The sequence below is a fragment of the Staurois parvus genome, unplaced genomic scaffold (genome assembly GCF_062004578.1).
Source record: "Staurois parvus isolate SC_StPar_1 unplaced genomic scaffold, SC_StPar_1.0 ptg000615l, whole genome shotgun sequence".
Lineage (NCBI taxonomy): Eukaryota > Metazoa > Chordata > Amphibia > Anura > Ranidae > Staurois > Staurois parvus.
Window position 1 is genome coordinate 177,196 of NW_028318411.1, and position 23,339 is coordinate 200,534.

A 23,339-nucleotide genomic window follows, 5' to 3' on the forward strand; every position below is an offset into this window, starting at 1 on the left:
ATGACCATTAGATTGCTAAAGCATTTCTTCCAGCATGACTGTTTCTCTGTATGCAAAGCCAGTTCCATAAAGATATGATATCCTCCACACCAAACTGGGCACACCAAGTGTTCTTGCTCTGAGCCCTGACCTCAACCCTACTGAACACCTTTGGGATGGACTAAAAGGCCAATTGTGCACCAGGTCTTCTCATCCAACATCAATACCTGGCCTCACAAATGGGCACAAATTTTCAGACACTCCAATACAGGTCTTTTTCAGAAGAGTGGAGGCTGTTCTAACCACAAGTTGGAAGGGCAATTCCATATTAATCTATTCTGTAAGTGACCACCTTGAATGTTGTCCAAAAGTCACTATATTGCACCTAATGCAGATAATTATTATATTATTATATTTCTGCCACTTTCCTTCCAAGCACAAAACATTAATGATATGGTATCGCCCTACTCCAGTGACCACAAGCGGCACATACTTTAGATAATGTTATCAATAAACCTCCACTAACATTCATATATGGTGTCATTCTTTGTCTTCACCATTACCGCTGTAACAAAAATAGTACAAAAAATATATATAAATATACAGTAACTATAATTCAGAATTGTGACATTCCATATACTCCAAAAAATATATAAAATAAGTCCCGTGATATAAAGAAAACCAAAAGTCCAGTGTTGAGATAAAAATAAAAGTCCAGTGTTGAAATGAATTCAAGTGATGAAAAGAATATATACGTGTTGAAAATCTGTGCTGTGGGGGGCGTGGTCTGCCGCGGCTGGATGATGGCCGCTTAGAGTGAGAGCTCCCGCCGGCCGGATCCCTCTACACCGCCTTACGGAGGAGCGGGGTGAGTGAGTGCTGTCTCACTATGGGGAAGTCGGACCGGACATCAGCCGGTGCCCGATCACGATCCCCACGGAGCCAGGGAACGCAGGGGCGGCATATACAGGAGCTCTTCCGCTCCCAGCAGCAGAGGGAAAGGCCGCAGTCATCTCCTTCTCCCTCTGCATCCCCCTCGCCCCCTCCCTCTGCTGCCACTGATATAACAGCTCCCTCCTGCTCTGCCTTGTCGGCTGCTCCGGACACAGTGCCACACCATGACATCCATCCTGCATCCCAATCCCTGTCCTTAAGGGATCTTCATGCAGTGGCAGCAGACATCAAGGCCACCCTGTCTGCCACGCTCACTAATGCCCTAGGAGATTTAAGGGAGGATATAAGGGCCATGGGCTCACGCATGGAGCAGGTGGAATCCACCTCCAGGCAAAACAAATCTGCCATTTTAGACATACACCAAAAATCAGTGAGGCACACTTCTACTATCAGAGAACTTTGCAGACATGTTGAGGATCTAGACAACCGTGGCCGCAGACATAACATTAGAATACGTGGTCTCCCAGAATCAGTGGAAACTAACGATATCCCCAAAGCGGTAATGGCCATATTTAATGACCTCCTTGGTCGCCCGCCAGCAACCCCAATTGACATCGAACGTGTACACAGAGCGACCCGCCCTAGGAGGGGAGACGCAGACCCACCCAGGGATGTCATTTGTTGCCTTGTAAGTTTCCCGCTCAAAGAGGATATCCTCAGATGTGCTAGAGACAGAAGGCATCTTTCATATGAAGGCGCAGACTTACAACTGTTTCAAGACTTATCCAGCATTACCCTACAACAACGCCGTGCATTACGTCCCCTTCTGGACATGCTCCGATCACGTAACATCACTTATAGATGGAGGTTTCCGTTCTGCCTCTCTGTACAAGCTAACGGACAATCATGCAACCTGAGATCCCCTGAAGAATTGCCATTGTTTTGTTCCTCCCTGGACATACCTTTGATTGACCTACCTGACTGGTACAGCTCCATAAGATTGCCACCAGTTCAGGGCCCGGGATCGGTGGACAGTGCTATGGATTGGCATGCTCAATCTAACCGTAGAGGTCGGATGCCTCCGACGACTCCTCCGAGACTCCCCACAGGGGGCGCAACAGCCATCCTCAGCCCGACGGCCTCTCCTGCACATAGGAAGCCGCGGCGCGAAATCTAATAGTCCGGAATCCCCACACAGCAATACCTTTCCGGCGCATGTTTTCGCCAGGTTTCTATATTTTGCCAATTCCACGAACGCTTTCTTACAGTTTTGCCACGAAAGTTCCAGTTACCTCTTTGTGCACTGATCAATGCCTGTTGAACTTACACTTTGCGACACATACCTCTTCTCCACCAGGATGGCATCCTCTGCTCTACAGAACTTACATACAGTTATGGCCCTGTATACACTTAAAGGGCCTCCTCACTTCTCCCTACATGATATGGGAACGGACATTGACCGTATGCAAACCGGTTTCACCCCCCACATTGGGGAACAGTTTTTTTTTGGATCCATCCAGGTCATCGCTCAAACACACTCAGCTTCCTTTGGCAGTCTCTCCGCCCCCCGCTGTTTCTTGACCTGCGCCTCTTCACAGCCTCCTGGGCCCTCTGACCATCCGTCTGCATTCTGGAAGACTTCCATCCTTCAGCTCCGTCCTTATGGTATTAAATGAGCTTCACTCTTACGTCCCTGAAGATGTCCTGCGGCCTGCAAGAGACTGCTCGGTATTACGCTGTTCGCTCCCCCTACACCTTGGACTGCCCGGCACATCTTGGTCCTTCGGATGACGCCTCTGCCTGATCTGTAATGTATTCTCTTTGTGGGATTGTGTCAGTGACCTAATTTCTCTCTTGGGGGGCGGTTTGAGGGGATATGGTTACTGTATGCTGGGATGGGCAGTAGCGTTATAGGGGTTGGTAGCGGCAATTACTGTACATGGAGTTTGGCTGTGTGGATGAGCATCGCCTCCCTCTGCCACTAGATAGTTCACCCGGATTTGAGTCCTCCTTTTTTCTCTCCGGGTTGTCCTTACCTATTACTTTGACTGACGAGGTTAACCTGAGGACTATCACGCCCTCGATTACCCTCGTACACATCCGCCTTTCGCCTCCTCGTCCCCTTTACTATGCTGAACTGGGAGAGGTGATGCCCGCCCCCCCTGCTACTCGGAGGATTCAGAGGTCATTTTGTTCTATGGGTGTGTGGGTTTTTTTTTTTTTTTTTTTTTTTTTTTTATTATATGTTCTTGTAGGTGTATGTGTACATGTATGTATATGTGTATATATATATATGCATATCAGCTAGCTCATTTCAGATTATAAGCTTGCATGCCTGGTTTTGATCCTAAGAAGCTTAGTCGCTCACCGGTGGTTGCTTAGGGGTTTCTGTGTGTTAAGCCTGTTATGACACGATTTCACATGTTTTGCTGTTGATGTCTAATTTTCCTTACGCCTTATGATACGGTTTGCCTGTAATATTTGTGAGGGCCCCTCACTACTCTACTCATAATGCTGAGTCCCTAACCGGTCTTGATCTCACACTAGTATAGGCTATCCTGGTTTGTAAGCGTCCGCGCACTTTTTCTACACATAGTGTACTGTTGCTCCTCGTTTTGCGGCCCCCCAGTCATATTGCGCCTATGCCCCTTCTCCCAGTTCTCACCCTTTGAGCGTTACGTTACATTTCTTTCCCCACAGAGGACAGGTGGTCATTTTCTGGTTATTTAATCTATAGGACTCCCGACACTATTTGCACCCTTCGTACCCCGCATCCTTCCTTTTTCCCTCTACATCATTGCTCACAGAGGGATGCCGGCCGGCAATGGTTCACTTCCTAGTTCTACGTCGACTTTGACCCCCACACAGTGAGCTCAGTGAGCTTATACTGATTCCTCTATTCGGCTACTATTATTATATCTTTTCTGGTCTCTCTCCCTTTTTTTTCTCGCGCTTCTCTCTTTTTCTTCCTGAACTTCCTTTCCCTTTTTTTTTTTTTCTCACGTGGAACAGCGGGTCTGTTCCCCAAGCCGTCTATTACCTACTTTCCTCTTTTTCCTTTTCTTGTTCTCATACGTCTGTTTTCTTTTTCTTTCTCCTTCTACTTCCCCCCCCCCCTTTTTTTTTTTTTTTTCCCCTTCTCCCCTCCTCCTTCCCCCCCCCTCTTGATCCGTAGTACACCGTTACATCTGACTTAGAAGACACTAGATAGCAATCATGCTCTCTTCCACCTCAATGGCGGGTCATTTGTCTTTGAAAATCCTCTCACTAAATGTAAAGGGATTGAACACACCGGAAAAACGTTCCATGCTTCTCTCCTATTTACACAAACAGAAAGCAGATGTGGTCTTTCTGCAAGAGACGCACTTTCGACAAGACTCCATTCCCAAGTTATATAATTTCCACTTTCCTACGGTCCTCCATGCCACTAACCCTCTAGCTAAATCAAAGGGGGTGGCCATATTGTTCGCCAGGCACCTTCCGTTCCAAATAACAGATTCCCTGGCGGACCCCGAAGGTAGATATTTGCTTATAAAGGGAGTCTTTGCCAACAGACCAATCACACTTGCTAACGTATATGCGCCCAATATTAAACAGGTCCCTTTTATACGTTCACTTACCTCCACTTTAGCGGCTTTTCAATCAGGGATGCTGATACTGGGAGGTGATTTGAATGTACCTTTGAGCCCCCTGATAGATTCCTCTTCGGGATGTTCTTTTTTGCCTTACAAGGCTCTGAAGCAAATACGCATACAACTTCAGCTCTTGCAACTACACGACTCCTGGCGTATCCTCAACCCTACCGTCAAAGACTACACTTTTTTCTCTCCGCCACACAACAAATACTCTAGGATAGACTACTTTTTTCTGTCGCAATCAGATCTTCCATTCCTCCATGCTGCTACCATAGAACCGATGACTCTCTCAGATCACCATCCCATCACTATGTCTCTACGGTTCCCCACTGCTCACTCACGCTCAACATATTGGCGTCTGGATGCTTCCCTTCTAGCGGACGCTGCTATTGAACAAGAGATCCGCTCTAAGTTGATTGAATATTTCTCTTTGAATAGCTCATCGGACACCTCTCCCCTCACGCAGTGGGAAGCTCATAAGTGTGTTATACGGGGTATCCTCATGGCTACTGCGTCGAGACGTAGGAGAGCCAAGCAGGAGCGCCTGAGACTCCTCACAGACAGGATTCACTCCTTGGAGAGAGCGCATAAGCGGACTCTGGCTGCGTCGACCCTTGCAGACCTTACGAATACTCGCTCACAACTTCTTACGGAATTGGGTAAGGTTGTTAGGAAAAAATACATTCTTTCTCAAAAACTGTACTACGAATTCGCAAATAAGAGCGGGAAATTTCTAGCTAGAGCGCTTCGTGAGAAACGAGCCAGCATGACGGTACATAAAATCAAGGGCTCTGATGGCACCGAGGCTACATCTGACCCCGATATTGCCTCCCACTTTGAACGCTTCTATAGAGATTTATACAATCTTTCTCCGGAACGTCCCCCTATACATACAGACAGGTCCAGAACCTCCTTGATCTCCGAATTCCTTCGTCTTTACGGTCCTGCGGCCCTCTCCGAAGATCTGGTTCAGGCTATGGAAGGGGACCTGACCCTAACTGAGCTTCAGTCCGCGACAAAACAGATGAAACCGGGTAAGAGTCCGGGCCCTGATGGTTTTACAGTAGCTTACTATAAATCTTTCCTGGATATCCTGAGTGTCCCATTTCTTTTGGCTTTCAATACTCTCTCTCATCCTTCCCGATCGCAAAACCGCCTTTTGGAGGCTCACATCACAGTTATCCCTAAGAGTGGGAAAGATACCACACAGGTCTCTAATTACAGACCCATTTCCTTGCTGAATGTGGACATCAAGTTATTTGCGAAGATCATCGCTAATCGTCTTCTTCCCCTGCTCCCCTCCCTGATTGACCTAGACCAAGTGGGTTTTGTCCCTGGGAGAGAAGCAAGGGACAATACCATTAAGGCCCTTAACCTTAACCATTGGCTCCATAAGTCTAACTCTCCTGGTTTTTTTCTCTCCCTGGATGCAGAAAAGGCCTTCGATAGGATTGCGTGGGACTTCTTGAAGGCATCTCTAGTAGCACTGGGTTTAGGTGAGAAGATGCTTAACTTCATAATGGCCCTATACTCCGATCCGACAGCTCGAGTGAGGGTGAACGGTCATTTATCGAATTCCTTTCATCTAAGGAATGGCACACGGCAAGGATGCCCCCTCTCTCCGCTCCTGTTTGTTCTCTCCCTTGAACCTTTGCTACGGAAAATTCGCTCAAATTCCGATATCAAGGGGATTAGGGTAGTGGACAAAGACTACAAGCTCGCAGCCTACGCAGACGATATTCTCCTATTTCTTGCTGATCCTCACATCACCTTGCCCAACCTACTGAAGGATTTTGCCCTCTTCAGATTCTTATCGAATTTTAAAATTAACTTCTCCAAGTCGGCTGCCCTTAACATTACCCTGCCTGTTGAGCTTGTCTCCTCCTGTGAGCTCCAATTCCCATTCCATTGGGAAAAGGAATCCTTAACCTATCTCGGTATTCAGCTTACCCGTAATCTGGACGACCTCTATGTGAAAAATTTCCTTCCCGCTCTGCGCTCTCTGCAGGAAGACCTTAATAAATGGCATCGTCCTTCCTTCTCTTGGTTTGGAAGGGCAGCAATAATCAAAATGAATATACTTCCTCGCCTTCTATATCTCTTCCAAACATTGCCAATTCATTTACCCCTTGTCTTTTTTATATCGTGCAAAAGACTTTGCTCATCATTCCTATGGCATCATAAGCGTCCGCGCATTGCTTTCTCCCAAATGACCCTTCCTAAGCTTAGAGGTGGAATTGGCTTCCCTGACCTTCACCGCTACTACTGGGCATGTCACCTTTCCCGGGTAGTTGATTGGCACGTTCACACTGCCTCCAAGGACTGGATATATATAGAAGATGCGTGCTCACCCTTACCCCTGGCATCGATTCCTTGGCTTCTGCCGCAGCACACGCCTCATACCCTTCTCACTCACCCTTTGGTGGGGCCTACCTTAAAAACTTTTCGCTTGGCTTGTAAATTTGCATCCATCTCCGAAACACCCAACCCGTTAACCTCTATTCGTCTCAATCCTGCTTTCCCTCCAGGAATGCACAAGGACTTCTTACTGAAATTTTGGCCGCATAAACAGATCTTGGTGAAACATTTTCTCCACAAAGGCAAGGTGAAAACACTCAGAGAACTGACTGAAAGTCTTGGTGTCCGCGATTTCCCTTTTTGGGTATATTTTCAGATTAGACACTATCTGCTTTCACAGAAACCCCCGTTCGACTGGGGCCGTTCTCTTACCCCTTTTGAAACTATCTGCGCTAAAGCTGAACCACGAAAGCACCTGATCTCGGAGATCTATCCCCTCCTACTGGAGAATCGGACTTATGACTCCCTCCCATCATGTCGAGCGTGGAATAGAGATCTTGAAACTAACCTATTGGACTTAGACTGGGACCGGGTATTTAAGCATTCTCATAAATGCTCCCTCAACGTCTCGACTCAGGAAAATGGCTACAAAATAGCCTCGAGATGGTACCGAACCCCTTGGAAAATTCATCGGTTCAACCCCGCTTTCCCCAACAGTTGTTGGAGATGTGGGACCTCAGATGGATCATTCCTTCACATCTGGTGGTCTTGCTCTGTTCTGCAACCGTTTTGGCAAGAAGTACACAGGCTAGTGGTGTCTGTAACTACCTTGCCTGTGGATTTCTCTCCGGCTCAATTCCTCCTTCATCACTCTTCCCTTTCCGGGGGGCAGTATTTCAAATCCTTAGCTATGCACATGATCAATGCAGCCAGACTCTGCATCCCTGTTCTGTGGGGTTCCACACGCCCTCCTTCTATACGCGATTGGCTCACCCGAGTGGGTAAAACGGCAGTTATGGAAGAACTGATTGCGACTGCACTTGATACCCCTACGAAATTTTCCCACACTTGGGCCTGCTGGACTCATTTCCTGACCACCCCTGCATATCAGTCTCTTATGGACCAACCTGTTTGACTTGACTTAGGTTCCCTACTGTTGTAACTCAGTTGTATTTGACCCGATGGTGGTCAACATACTCCTCCTCCTTCGTGTACATCCCACATTTATTTGCAACTAATGTTAATTTAGACTTCTACCGCACCTGATATGACCCGTATTGATGATCCAATAATTTTTGCAGTCACCCCCTCCCTCACTCCCTTCTACCCATATGTTTCCCTCCCCCCCCCCCCCCTTTTTTTTTTTTTTTTCTTCTCTTCCCCTTTTCTTTCTCTTTCTTTCCTTCGCGCTTCTCTCCTTCCTCTTTTTTTTCTCCTCTCTTATGCTTGTACAAGCTCCAGATAATTATTCCGCAGAGCATTAGGCATGATGTCAACATCTTATCTCCTTTCCCATTAGCGATTTCCATGACAATCTACTCCCATATACGCTCTCCGCCACCTCCACTATCTCAAACCTGTAGTTTGGACTTCTGCTTAGATATTGTACGCACCTTCCTTTCCTCCATAGCACCATACTTTGAGACATTACTGTGGAATGCCTGGTGCCTCCTTGCTCTATTCGTTTGACAAGCACACTGGAATATTGCAGGCACAACCTTGTCGTGGTTTTACTCATCCAATTTGTTCATTTCTGCATTGGATTTCATGCTCTTCTGTATGATATATGTTTTGCCACATGACCTATGTTCAACCCGTTTGAAATTTTATTCTGTCGTGTATCAATCTGTGTGTTTTGTTTTCAATAAACACCTCTTTTTTGGAAAATCTGTGCTGTGCCCGCCATGCACCCCCACTCAGGTGTGCACTCACCAGAGAACAGCCTTTTTATAGCATAATCAAGAGGATACCCACTGCTAGGACCAGGAGGTTCCTCCAAGAATGACCCTTTTAAGAATGGTTTTCAGGATCATAACAAAACACTCCACTCCACCATGACATGGAAAGAGAAGAAAAATATCCGCTCCAATCGTAGATTACCCAGGGTAAACAACTTTATTAATCCAAGTATTGCACTTACAATAATAAAAACTTCAACAAGCCCAATAAATCCCTCTTGTTAGTCACGCAGATACCGTACGGTGCTCTCACCACCTCCGGAAAATTGCAAGGGGTATGAATACTTTTTCAAGGCACTGTATTGTATATGAGAAGTGACTTTGAAATGTTTGTGTATAGGGTGTTTGATTAGGCAGTGATTTTGCTGTTCAATCCAACCTCAATAAAATAGATATAAAAAAGGGTGTAACGAGCGCTGGATAGTTTTAGAACAAAAGTATGCAAGCAGCTAGCATGAAAGGCAAGCCTCCAAAACGCCTCGTGGGATAACAGTCACAAATACAAAACATGCAGCGCTAGAGTAAAAAGGTCTGTCTCACGATGAAGTGTGACCACCTGGATCGATATAAACGCAGCTAGCATAAAAGTAATGGTCTTATGCAACAAATACTATAACATTCTCCTGGTTAGAAAGGTGTAAATGGTGACATAGGTGTCAAAGTCAATATATCATTGGAGTGACAAAAATAAATCTGTGACATCTGTGGTAGGAAGTGTGGCTGTAGAATGCACTAACCAGATAGCGCAGATAATAGCGCATTGGAGTAAAATGACCTACTCCTGGTCAATGGATCAGGAAACCTGCCGGAGTGGTGGTCGTCTCTGTTGTGGTCACCAGAAACATCTGCGTCCTCTCCTGTTGTGGTAATACCAGGTATCCAGTGGAATAAACGCTCATCCAGTGTGTAGTGGAATCCTTTAGTGTCAGCGACCTCCAGGGGTGCGGTATGCGCTCAAGGAACAGGAATCACCTTCAGGGAATAAACAAATCCAAAGATGGCCGCCCGTATCAAGGTGTGGACCATGTGGGTAGTAGTGGTTGGTGAAGTAGCATCTCCCTAACGCGTTTCGTGGCAAGTGCACGTTATCAAAGGGAGTGGGCTACTGTCAGAGGCCACCTATTTATGGTATGAAGCCTACGGCCACATTACTCTGAATGCGCCCAATCCAACCTCAATATTTGCATTAAATAACTACGTCCTTTTCATCCATGTTTAGGACAGCAATACGTCTTTGTGTTTGGAGGTCGCTCTGTACCATCTGCCCCCCTGCAGGAAGACAGCCTCTTTCTCCAAGCAGATGAGCTGCGATGGATTCAGGTAGGTGTGGAAGTGCTGAGAACAGATGCAAATGACAAAGCTTGCTCTATGGAGTTTATTTACTAAAGGCTCATGTGCGGTTTGCTTTGTCGGGAAATTTTCACTTTGTAGGGACATTTTTTTTTCTTAGCTTAGTAAATAAGGTGTATATATAAATAGTGTTGCGCTAACTCATATATACATATTAGTCCATAAAAAGTTCAAATGTGATTGTTCAATCAAAATATGAAATATAAATTAGAAAAAATCAATAAAGTCCTTGAATGGTGAAAAATCAATACGATGTGCACCAGACAAATGAAGTCTTTTCAAAAAACACAGTGCTCCACCTTGACTTAGTGTTCCTCCACCTAAAAATATTTATAGATGACCGCTCACCTCATTGCGTGTACTTATAAATGAATACAGGTCAACCAAGCATGGTAATTCCAAAAAGATGCTTTAGATGACAGTGGAGAGCTGATGACAGGCACCCCTTAAATGACAGTATATTCAGGTGAAACTCAAAAAATTAGATTATTGTGCAAAAGTTCATTTATTTCAGTGCAGCAACTTAAAAGGTGAAACTAATATATGAGATAGACTCATTACATGCAAAGCAAGATAGTTCAAGCCGTGATTTGTCATCATTGTGATGATTATGGCTTGCAGCTCATGAAAACCCCAAATCCACAATCTCAGAAAATGAGAATATTACATGCAATCAATAAAACAAGGATTGTACATAGAACAATATCGGTCCTCTGATAGGACTCTTCTCAGCTTAACGCCACATGCAGAAAGAACAGAGGACGTCTCCCATAGTGTAATACTGTTTAATTTCAGATAAAATTTGTTCCAGTGTGTCACTCGCATGATAGAGGCAGTAACAGATCGATTTAAAATTTAAAACTCCCACTTCATAAAAAACCGGCAATGACATCACTAGGCTCCACCCCACGTGTTGCACCACCAACCATGAGGCTTCGTCAGGGAAAGCCCTCCCAGTAACGTTCACACGCTTAAATGCATCTAGGTAACCATGACTCCTGTTCCTGTTCCGCTCCATAGAGCCTGCTACATCTTTGGATGTCACATTAAACATGGAACAAAGACTTAACATAATTTAAACAACCTATTTACATTAGGTTTATTATACATTCAAAAAGATCAATAATATGAAGAATGAAAAACTTTTATAAAGGGTTGAAAAAAATCTTATTATCCTGTACAGCCCCATCTAGTGGTCATAACCTATATCACCACCAAACTAACAAATTCCATATACCGTATTTTCCGGCATATAAGATGACTTTTTACCCCTTGAAAATCTTCTCAAAAGTCGGGGGTCGTATTATATGCCGGTATGCAGCATGCTGACACTTTTTAGGGGGGGAAGGCGCGGTGCCGCCACCGCCCCCCTCCCCCCCTTCCAGCGGAAGGGACATTAAGTACAGGGGTGGGCAGTTCTGTTATTTTGAAAGTGTAAATGATGGAAATAAAATCTAACTTTTGTTGACATATTATAAGAATGTCTAATCTGTAATTTGATGCCTTTTGGAGATTTTCCGTCTTTCCTTGGCTTCTTTATGCACATTAATACAAATTTTTAGCTGGGGTGCCCAAACTTTCGATATATATTATAGATAGATATTTTTATATATATCTCTATCTATTTTGTACCTTTGCGCACTTACAAAGAAATGAAGGGTCTACAGTTTTTATCATAGCTGTATTTTAAATGATAGAGCCCGAATATCAACCAAAAATCCAGAAAAAACACATGATATAAATGTTATAAATTGAGTTGCAGTTCAGTGAGTAAAATAAGTATTTGATCCCCAAGCATAACATGACTTAGTTGGTGGAGAAACCCTTGTTGGCAAGCACAGAGGCAAGACTTTTCTTGTAGTTGGTCACCAGGTTTGCACACATCTCAGGAGGGATTTTGGTCCACTCTTCTTTACAGATCTTCTCTAAATCCTTAAGGTTTCTTGGCTGTTGCTTGGCAACTTGAAATTTCAGCTCCCTCCATAAATGTTCTATTTGATTAAGGTCTGGTGACTGGCTAGACCACTCCGTGACCTTAATATGCTTCTTCTTGAGCCACTCCTTTGTTGCCTTAGCTGTATGTTTTGAGTCATTTCCATGCTGGAAGACCCATCCACAACCCATCTTCAGTGTTCTGGCTGAGGGAAGAAGGTTCTCATCCAAGATTTTACAATACATAGCCCCGTCCAATGGTCCCTCAATGCTGTAAAGTCGGCCTGTACCTTTAGCAGAAAAACAGCCCCAAAGCATAATGCTTCCACCTCTATGCTTGACTGTAGGGATGGTGTTCTTAGGGTCATAGTCAGCATTTTTCTTCCTCCAAACATGGTGAGTCGAGTTAATGCTAAAGAGCTCAGTTTGGTCTCATCTGACCACAGCACCTTCTCCTAATCCTTCTCTGAATCAATTAGATGTTCATTGACAAACTTCGGATGGGCCTATATGTGCCTTCTTGAGGAGGGAGACCTTGCGGGCGCTGCAGGATTTCAATCCATGGCAGCATAGTGTGTTACCAATGGTTTGTTTGGTGACTATGGTCCCAACTGCCTTTGAGATCATTCACAAGCTCCCCCCACGTAGTTCTCGGCTGATCCCTCACTTTTCTAATGATCATCCTTACCTCATGAGGTTAAAACTTGCATGGAGCTCCAGACCGAGGGGGATTGATGGTTATTTTATATTTATTCCATTTGCAAATAATTGTTCCAACAGTTGTCTCCTTCCCAAGCTTCTTGCTGATGGTCTTATAGCCCATTCCAGCCTTGTGCAGGTCTACAATCCTTGTCCCTGACCTCCTTTGACAGCTCATTGGTCTTGCTCATGTGGTGAGGTTTGAAGGAGATTCTGTGGACAGGTGTCTTTTATACACATAACGAGTTGTCATTAGGAGCACCTTCTTAAATTGACAGGAGTAATCTGTGTACCACATGAGAACATAGCCAGTCTGTGGGAGACAAAATTATTGTTGCTTGGTAGGGGATCAAATACTTATTATTACTCCCTGAACTGCAACTCGGTTTTGTAACATTTTAACACATTTTTACATGTACGAGAGAATCGCCAGAATTGGCCTGGGTGGGAAGCAGTTAATAAATGTTTTGTAAACCAGAAAAAAAGTGACATTTTTATAATTGTTTGTTCAAATTTCTAATAATTAGGTCAAATTGGTGGGTTTTTTTTCAACCACAGTGGCAGTAAAAATCAAAGGAAAAGGATGGAAATTTTTTTTTCTCAAAGAAATTTTTAACAATGAATGTGGTTTCTGTTCAATAAAGTCCATTCACGTGAAAATTGAATGTTAAAAGCAAACCTTTGAATGGCATTCATCATATTATCAAATGTACTGATGAGAATTTTTGTACAAATGTTCATTTGAACATTTGTTTGAAAAAAGCCCAGTGTATGGCCTTCTTTACCTGGGTGGTCTGTGTGGGGGGGGGGTTGCCTTACAGATGACTTTAAAGATTGGTGCATGCCTATGTGTCATGCTACTCATCTCCTGTGAGCCCAGCCTATTTACATTCCCTCTCCCAGTCCCAGGCTGGGCTCATGGTACTCCCGGAGTGAGCGGTGCTCCCTACGTCATTAAATGAGAGCCACTCAGTCTCTCCCCACTGAAATACCCACCCTCACCACTGTTGGAAGAAGTAGAAGAGTCGTGAACGATGCCACAGGGCTGGAAAAAAGACTTAAAGAAAAAATAATCTCAATAGGATTAAAAATGTAAAAACTGATGGGTGGGGGAATCCTGGAACTCTTCGTCAAAGAAGTCTGTGAATGCTAAACCAGACACTACCCCATAACAGAACACCATTCTGGAAGTGATGGATGTCTGTGCCCCCTGTAATGCACCATCTATCCTTTCTCAGTTCCCAGGTCCCTGCTAAGTCATGCATGGAGTTAGGGGTCAATGGAATAAACTCCTTTACAGCTCTGAAGCTCTCTGGCTTTCAAAAATTCCGGAAGTGTCAGATACTGTACCTGTGTCCTGTTCTACACATCATTTGTACTTTTCTCCAGTCCCTAAGTTCCTGCTAAGTCCTGCAATGACCTATGGGTTGGTGGAAGGGCAAGCCTAACCTAAAAATGTGATCAGTGATGCTTCTCCGAACACTTGTATGATAATGACTTGTTTGGTTTTGCAGGTCCGGGTTATAGGCTTGGCTCCTCCTTGGTGTCATAGTCACAGCTGTTCTGGATGGAGGGGTTCAGCTGTTCTATCTGGGGGTCTCCTTGAATCTGGTCTTCCCACAGGATCAGTTTACATCTTACATCCACGACAAACTCATTTTGAATGGGAGAAGCTGGAGACGTGCCCCCCTCTCACTCCCAGGTAATGGGGGTTCTATAGATTCCCCTCCTGATGTCCTGAGTGCTATGTTATAATAAATTATAAATATCTGTCATTATATTGCTCAGTCTAAAAGGGTGAGAGGGGTGATTTTGGCAAAATGTTTGTGAAGTAGAAACTCTCGATTTTGCTGATTAACTGTTGTGGTTAAAATTTGCTTGGAAAAAAAGCTTGTTTTTTTTTTCCAATTTAGAGTGTGTGTGTGCGGGTGTATTTTTGGGTCTTATTTTATTTTAAAGGTGGGATTTTTGTTTTTTGTCTTTTGTGTTTGCATTTTTTTGAAGGTGAGTTTTGTGGGTGTATTAAGGGCATTTTTTTATGCATTTAGTAGTACCTTTTTATCTGAAGGATGTGTTTTTGGGGGGTTTTGGTGTTTTTGTTTTATTTTTTTTCTTTTAAGGGTTTTTTTAATGGATGGTGTTTTTAGTGTATTTAGGCTCATTTAGTTTATCATTTGGTATTCTTTTTATGTGTTATTATATAGGATTTATATAGCGTCAACAGTTTGCTCAGCGCTTTACGTTATACTGGGAGACAATACAGTTCAATACAAGAGGGATTTGAGGGCCCTGCTCCTTGGAGCTTACAATCTAGGAGGGAGGGGTTAGTGGTACAATAGGTAATAACTGTGGGGGATGGAGTGGTTGGAAGAGTAGAGGATTTCAGTATTAGCAGAGGGCGCGATAGGCTTCTCTGAAGAGATGGGTTTTCAGTGATCGCCTAAAAGTGAGCAGAGTAGGCGATAGTCTGATAGATTGGGGTAGGAAGTTCCAGAGGATCGGGGGAAGCCCTGGAGGAGTCCTGGAGATGAGCATGGGAGGAGGAGACAAGGGAGCTAGAGAGTAGGAGGTCTTGTGAGGAGCGGAGAGTACGGTTTGGGTGATATTTAGAGACAAGATCGGTTATATAATTTGGGGCAGTGTTATGAACGGCTTTGTATGTCAGTGTTAGTGTTTCGCATTTTATTCGTTGGGCAACTGGAAGACAGTGGAGGGATTGGCAGAGAGAGATGTGTTTTTTCTTCTTAAAAAAAAAAAAAAAACCCGGGGGCCTTTTTGGCATACAATCGGCTATTTAAAGTCCATAGAACCCTTAAAAACCACCAAAATCCACCTTTTTTATTTTTGTCTTTTCTGTTGACACCAATACATTTTTGCTGTAAACTCCTGACTTTTCACCAAAATTTCTGAAAATTGGCCATTCTCATTTTTGTTTAACCCTGGTATCATCTATCCTATCTCTGATAATATTCCATAAAGTAGTATTCATTGTTTCCATATGAGTGCATCCTGGAATTGTTATAGGTACCTGAATCATTTGGGTTACCTTCCCAGACCACCTTTCTCTTTCCTTTCTATCTCTGTCTTTTTTTAGTGTATCTTGTATGGTTAGGAAATAAAATAAAATTTATTTTGTAAAAATGCAACCTTAAATATATGATAAAATGGATTACACTGCCTACAATCTAATATTTCCTATATGGCCAAAAGTTTGTGGATACCTGACATCAAACCTACTCATATGGCCTAAGGTATGTGGACACCCTTCAAATGGTTTCATGTGTTTCTGCTGAAGAGTACTGTAAATGCTAGGGCATATGAAGATAGTGTAGACTCTTCCAAACTGGTGCTAACAGTCTGGGGAGTGTCCTTTTTCTTTTTTTAGTGTGACTGTGCCCTGTGCACACAGCCAGCTCCATAAAGACATGGTTTGACCGGTTTGGTGTGGAGGAACGCCAGTAGGGTTGAGGTTAGGGCTCTCTACAGGACACTTAACACCTCTGGGAGCAACTGGACCAATGAATGCCGAATGGGCACAAATTCCCACAGACACTCAAATCTTGTGGATTGCCTTCCCAGGTGAGCAAAGGCCATTCTAGCTACAAAGGGAGGAGGTGTAGGGGGTGGCAATTAAATTTCAAGGCCCATGGTCTTACAATGAGATGTACATCAAGCTCATTAGGTTGTGAGGGTCAAGTGTACACACACACTCACACTCACACTCACACACACACTCACACACACACTCTTTAGAAAATTAGCAGTGACATCATCACTGTGTTGTACATGCCTGTGGAGAGAGCAGGGCTGTGGGAGGGATCCAGAAAGTAACACCCACTACAGGCTACCTGCAGAAAACTACAGGAGAGGCGGAGATCAGACCAGTCACCCTGCACAAGGAGGGAAAACAGCAGTGAGCGGTCTTTATTACAGGAAATTCCCGCACAAAGGTAAAGTCTCACACAGGATTACTGCACAGATCTGGATAAAGTACACAAAGCTCACCAAAAGATTCAAGGAACAATACACGTGACAAATGTACATAGTCAGTATCTGCATATCCCAAACTTCAGCTTTAGGAAACATAGGATATACTAATGGTAACGATCTGGTACAATGGTACCTTTTTATAAAGAGAGGAGAAAAGTAATGAGGTGGATTTTGCACTGATCCAGTCAGCCTTATCACATGAATGGTGCATACCATAAATCTGTGAAGTAAAACAAGAGGAAGAGCACCAACCTTGCGCATTACCTCAGTAACCAAATTTATTTAGTAAAAGAATGGTACTCACAAACAGCGAATAAAAACAGGCATGTAAGTCCTGCCAGGAACTTCAAAGGCAAGAGGCCAGTGCAAATCCCATCATGGGGGTGGACACTCAGTACATCTGACGCGTTTCGAAGGTCATGCCTTCTTCCTCAGAGCTCTGAGGAAGAAGGCATGACCTTCGAAACGCGTCAGAAGTACTGAGTGTCCACCCCCATGATGGGATTTGCACTGGCCTCTTGCCTTTTGAAGTCCCTGGCAGGACTTACATGCCTGTTTTTATTCGCTGTTTGTGAGTACCATTCTTTTACTAAATAAATTTGGTTACTGAGGTAATGCGCAAGGTTGGTGCGCTTCCTCTTGTTTTACTTCACAGTTCTGTTCGGGCTTCCCCAGGCTTGGTTTGGAGCTACACGACCTTGTATGCCCCGGTGGTTGTTTTGTTGGGATGTGATCTACTCACCACCGGCCTGGGTCCCGGAGCATAATTGCATACCATAAATCACCTTACTGAGGACAAATCAAGATGGACTTTCGCTGAAGTGGGTACTAAAGTTAGCGCTTTGCTCTGTTTATAAACCATACTTAATTTGTCCAAATATTCACTACCTTCTCCTCAGGTACGCTCACACCTCACACGTGATTGGCGATAAGCTGCTTCTGGTAGGAGGGGTTTGGATTCACAGACGAGGAGTACCAGGGTTGGCTGTAGTCGATCTGAAGAGTGGACAAGTCAGCGAATTTCAGCTTGACACTGTAAGTGACTGAGGGCTGCTATTTCTCCACAAAACACACACATGGATGATTCCTTACAACTAAAAAAATACGAGCTCACACATGATCTTGTTGACCAGAGCTTGCAATCCTGATACTTGTTGAGGTCTCCACCCTCTCCTCCTCACTTTTCTCTATAAGCCTGACCATCTGCATCTACCCTCCCCATCATTAACTATATTTGACCACACTTTGCCCCTATCCTCTGCACCCTTTCCTATAAGCCTTCAAACTCTACCATCTACCTTTTCTGCCATATTTTCTATGTGGGAAAGGTAGATGGTAGAGTGTGCAGGTTTATAGTGACAATGAGGGAGAATATGGAGGCTTATGGGTAACTCTGCCCCCTATCCTTTCATCCCTTCCCCCATAAACATTCACTCTCTGCCCTCTATTCTTCTCACCAATCCTCACAAGCCTCTACCTTCTGCCTCCAACCTTCCTCCCAAGGCCTGCTATGCTTCCCCATAAGCTCTGCTGCCTGCCCCTAACCCTACCCCTTTTCTATTAGCTTACGATGCCTGCCTCTAACCTTACTAAACATTTAATTTAACTGTCTGTCCCTAATTATCCTCTCCCTTCCCCATAAGCTTGCACTCTTTTCCCCCCAGTCCTCACACGTTCATCATTAATTTTCAGTCTCCTATTCTTACCACTAATCACCATAAACTTGTGCCCTTTGCCCACATCCAGCCCTCCTCATCCCTCTTATATAAGCCTCCAAACTCCACTCTCAACCCCCCTCGAATTTTCACTATAATCCTCTGCCCTCTGTCCTCCTCATCCTTTCCCATAAGTCTCCACCTTCTGTCCACAACCCTCCTTACCCCTACTTTATAAGCTTCTGCACACCTTCCCCATAACCCTTTACTATTTGCTCCCTTTTCATTCTCACCCTAATAAGCCTTGACTCCATTAAGATGGTTGCTGCTCTTAAATTTTGTATTTCTTTTGAAAGCCATAGTGTACAATTTACAAATACAGTGAGTTGATGCATTTCAGCCTACATAACTTTAGTCATGACTAAAACCACGTAGGGTGAAACGCGTCAACTCGCTGTATTTGTAAATTGTATGGCTTTCAGAATAAATGAAAGCTTTTAAGAACAGCAGCAGATCAATTTAATGGAGTATCGTATACAGCGGAGCAGCTGTGGATCAGACACCTGTAAGCGCTTTGGATGTGGGATTGAATGGGTAGCAGCACCAATATTTGTTTTATGCTACTAATAAGCCTTGACCCTTTTCCCTCCTTGCTCTTTCCCCCATTACCCTCTTATCTGCCATACATTATAGTTTTTAAGTGTAATACTGTGTTTTTACTCACAGATTTCATTGGCATGGCCGCTAATGCTGCACGGTCACAGTTCTGTTCTTCAAGATTCAAAGCAGATTGTTATTTTGGGCGGAGGTGGAACCTGCTTCTCATTTGGAACTCATCTTAATGCACAGCCTGTAGCGGTGGATCTTGGCGCAGATGGGCAGGCAGGTCTAACAAGTGTGCTGATGTCATCAAGCTGAAATCTGCAGACTGCACAGGCATGTGTTGGTTATACAGACTGCCAAAGGTTCACGGGTTAAGAGGAGGGATGTTGTAAGAGTGGAGACATGGCTGTTGATCCATTTTACCAAAGTGCTGAAGACTGACCAGACTCAACTGGAAGAGTGACATCACTGAAACAAGAAAGTCCACTTTTTGCTCTTTCCTCAACTTTCCCTAACAGAGCCATGGTAAAAGGAGAAACATTAGGTTTTCTCTGAGCTTGGGTATAGAGTAAAATATTTTCTTTCTTATAAACTCGGGGGACACAAAAAGTCTTAAACCTATGGGCTATACTGCCACCAACAGAAGGGTTTAGTAATTGCAAGCAAAAAAAAATGTAGGCCTGCCAAGGATAATCTTTTCTGCAACCAGCATGCCTAAGACAGTGGGTGTCTTTTCTTTAGCTTTGTTTTTTCGAAGACTCACCTTTTGGATTTTTCTAGCAATTTTTTCTTCAGTTAGGATTCTTCTCTACACTGCTGCTGGAACTTTCCCAGTGATTACCGTCCTCAGACTATCATTTTGACTGTACCAAATCCAAACACTGCTGGAGTGAATGTTATGTCATTAACCTGGAAATCAGGGCCGGTGCAAGCATAAGCCTTAGTGCACCAGGATAGGGGCTTCAGTAAAACCAGAATCCACAGACACTGTCTGAGGATCCAGATTCTTTAAATAACAGTCTTCTGTTCCCTACATGTGGTGGGGGGAAGTGGTGCCCCTGAATACCGGAGCCCCAGCCTCAGCAGCAATTGGTCCTCTTTGTCACAGGATGGCACAGATCAGTCATTTCCAGGAGCCAATGTAGTCTCTGCCTCAGCAGATTCCTGGCTCTGGAGGAATACACAGTCCCAGTATCTGAGCGGCTTTAGTGTTTGTCCAGGTGTCCTCCTGTCACCCTGCCTCTCCTCCTGTCACAATGCCCAGATACCCCTCTCCTTTCACAATGCCCTCCTGTCACAGTGGCGCGAGAATGGTGGAAGGGGTTGGCGGGGGGTGAATAAATGCATCTTCACCTACGTAGGCAAAAATTCTTGCACTGGCCCTGCTAGAAATGACCCTCAGCACTAGGTTTCCTGTGCTTTCCAGACTGCTTTCTGGCAACCATCATTGACTCTGCTCTTGCCTGGTTTCTGAGGGCCCATCTGGAGAATACGCCAGTATGGCCCTCACATTTTGCGACCAAATTCCCTATTTGCCCACCAATTTGAGATGGAGAGGGTTAGATTGTTGCCATCATTTCGCTGGGTGAAGTGCCATGTGCATGAACAGTGCTCTTTTTCCTGCTATACAGTTTCATGAAAGTACTGTATTTCCCCATTGCTGCTCCTGCTGCAAAGACCCACATGGAATCTGCTACTAGCTGTTTTGAGGCCTTGTTTCTTCCCCATGTGGGACAGTCCTGCTGTATCGGTGAAGCACACTGGCAGCAGAAGACAGCATGACTGCAGATGTTAGCTGTCATTAGATGATAGCAGCCCCGACCAGGGTCCCCTTTATTGGAAACTTCCTTGGTTTTATCGGGTGTGGCTGACATATTTACTATGGTCATGCAAGACTTTATTACCCAGTTATTTTCTGGCTCTGATCTCAGAGACCACGTGCACTCCTGCACCCTTTTTAGCAGATTCTGTATATGATTTAAAGTGATACTAAACACACAGTTTTATTTTGTTTCTCTTTCTGTATATGAATGATGACACTGTAGTTATTTTTAATTAACAAAAAAACAAATATATATATATATGTACCTTTTTTCCTCATTGATATACAGCTGTCACATGACCCAGTTCTCTCCCAACCTGTCTGCAGAGAAACCTAAGCAGGAAGAGCTTCTAGTCCTCTGCTGCTGGTCACATGTTCAAAATTAAACCAAGTCCATTGATATTATTTCTTTTTACTCTGTATTCCAAAGGCTGTTTTTTAATTGTCATACAAATATTTAATCAATATTTAATAATTTAATATTGTAATCAAATCTTTATTATTTTTTACAATAACATGGTGTGGGCAGATTTCTGCCACTCAGTCAGTCTGTGTCAAGCCCATCCAGCCTGTGTCTTAGAAAAACAGGCAGGTAAAGCCTTCATCAATCAATATGTAATATCCCTCCCCCATTGTCTTTAGCTAATTAGTGGGCATGGAGGAGGGAGGGATAGGGCTGTCATATACCACTGTGTATATGCCCACATGTGTGACTCTACAGTCACATGGGCTGCTCAGATGTGATAAGGGGTAAACGCTCAGCATAGAAACACATGGGGATTTTGCAGAGCAGTGTTGGCAACATCTGAACATGCTCAGTTTTCCAACTGCATTGGGGACATGGACAGAAGAGGAAGATGGAGAACAGCAGGTTCAACCAGGTTTTTTGCAGAACACAGAAAATTCACGCCATAGTGACTGATTGAGTGTGGACAGCTTACAGCTTGTAATACAACATTTATTGTTTGTGTATTTTATTTTATTTTTTGTGAGTTCAGTGACACTTTAACTATGGCCTTTGCGGCTTCTGAGCCACTGGCTTCACTTATAGCCTTGGCTGATGAGCTTACTTACCCCTGAGGAAAAGCAGTCTACAGCTATAAAAACAGCAAATGAAAGGAGACTTTTTTGGTTCTTATTTATGTGTTGCGCACCACCCTGAAGCTAGAGAGTCGGCCTGTTTCTTCTACCAGCACTGTTTGCACATTAGACATCCTATATGAACCAAGGCTGTAAACAGACTTGCTCTTTGCACCTGTTTATCTAAGCACTTGCTGGCCTTGTATCAGATGTAGAGAGGATTTTGTTCAGAAGTGGATCTTGTCCTCACTGTGGATCTGGCCGTGACTCACCTTAACAAGGTGACTACTATACCAGTGGAGAATGCACTTGCCTTTAAGTACCCAGGCAATAATCAGTTGGTATCCCTTTCCAAAGGTCTGTTCTTGCCTGCGGCTCCCATTTTATACCCTATTCTTGCTGGGTTTTTTTTTTGTCAACCCATGGCTGGCCTAGTCAAATTGGCTTAAAAGGGACCTACCCAATGTCACAGTAGATCCTCAGCCTCATCTATTGCCAGCTTCTGATGTGAAGTCCATCAGGTGGTTCTTTAAGCTGCAGGCAACCCCTATTTCTGTGTACCTTGGGCTCGTTGGTGTTTTTTGTGTTGCGCTTTCCTCAGCAGACTGCTTTTGGACATCCCAAAGCTTGAAGATGCTCTGTGACCCCCCAATGGACAAGAGAGAATATAGATTTGTGTAATCAGTGTAAATTCATTTCCTTGGAGTACATTTAGAGGCACTGACCCCACCTTTTTGCATTTATGATCCTGCGATACTATTTTTTTATAAACCTGAGGTATGCTGAGAGTAGGAGATGTTATACTCCGGCTAGACTACCTTCTTTTTTGGCCAGTGTCTAATCCTTTTGTAGACGACAGTATAATTTGTAGGTTTAAGGCTTTATGTATCCCTCAATGGACTCAAAGGATCGGGTGTACGAAAATTTTATTTTTTTAAAGAAGCACTGCAAACAAAAAATTGTACTTTATAATAAAAACTATACCAAAAATATATGTTGGGTGTCTGTATTACATTGATGCATTAGAATTAGATTTGTAAATGTTATGTGGATCCTGGGGGAAAAAAATGGGACAGACCGTAACTTGTTGATCTCCAGCTGAAGAGACTCAAAAACATTAGAGCCTGAGAGTCACCAGTCCTTGTAAGGAGCATATTTCCATGAGTAATCGAGACAAGCGAAAAGATTTTGGCAAAACAAATTTTGCATCTTCCTTATTGGCAGAACTCTTTATTTCTCTCATTGAGCTGCTTAGGTAGAATCTGCATGGGGAAAAGATCTCCTTTTAGAGGATGTAGCTTTTTTTATGTACCGTATTTTTCGCTCCATATGACGCACCTGACTGTCAGGGATCTCCTCGATCCCTGCCGCGATGGTCCCGGCGCAGGCGCACTGCTCCACCCAGTACACGGGCACTAGGTCCCGGCCGGCCGCGGCGTTCAAG

The 23,339-nt window shown here is 44.1% G+C and overlaps 1 protein-coding gene across 1 annotated transcript in view; it reads left to right on the forward strand.

The window, feature by feature from the left end:
• LOC149449517 (tRNA wybutosine-synthesizing protein 4-like) overlaps positions 1–22,887 on the forward strand; it is an 84,398-nt gene extending 61,511 nt beyond the window's left edge. Inside the window, exons 12-15 of the mRNA XM_089693140.1 lie at positions 9,984–10,084; positions 14,260–14,447; positions 17,635–17,770; positions 19,117–22,887. Of these exons, the coding sequence (XP_089549266.1) occupies positions 9,984–10,084; positions 14,260–14,447; positions 17,635–17,770; positions 19,117–19,308 (617 nt within the window). The 3' untranslated portion in view covers positions 19,309–22,887. The remainder of the gene's footprint in view (positions 1–9,983; positions 10,085–14,259; positions 14,448–17,634; positions 17,771–19,116) is intronic.
• Positions 22,888–23,339: the final 452 nt, after the last annotated feature.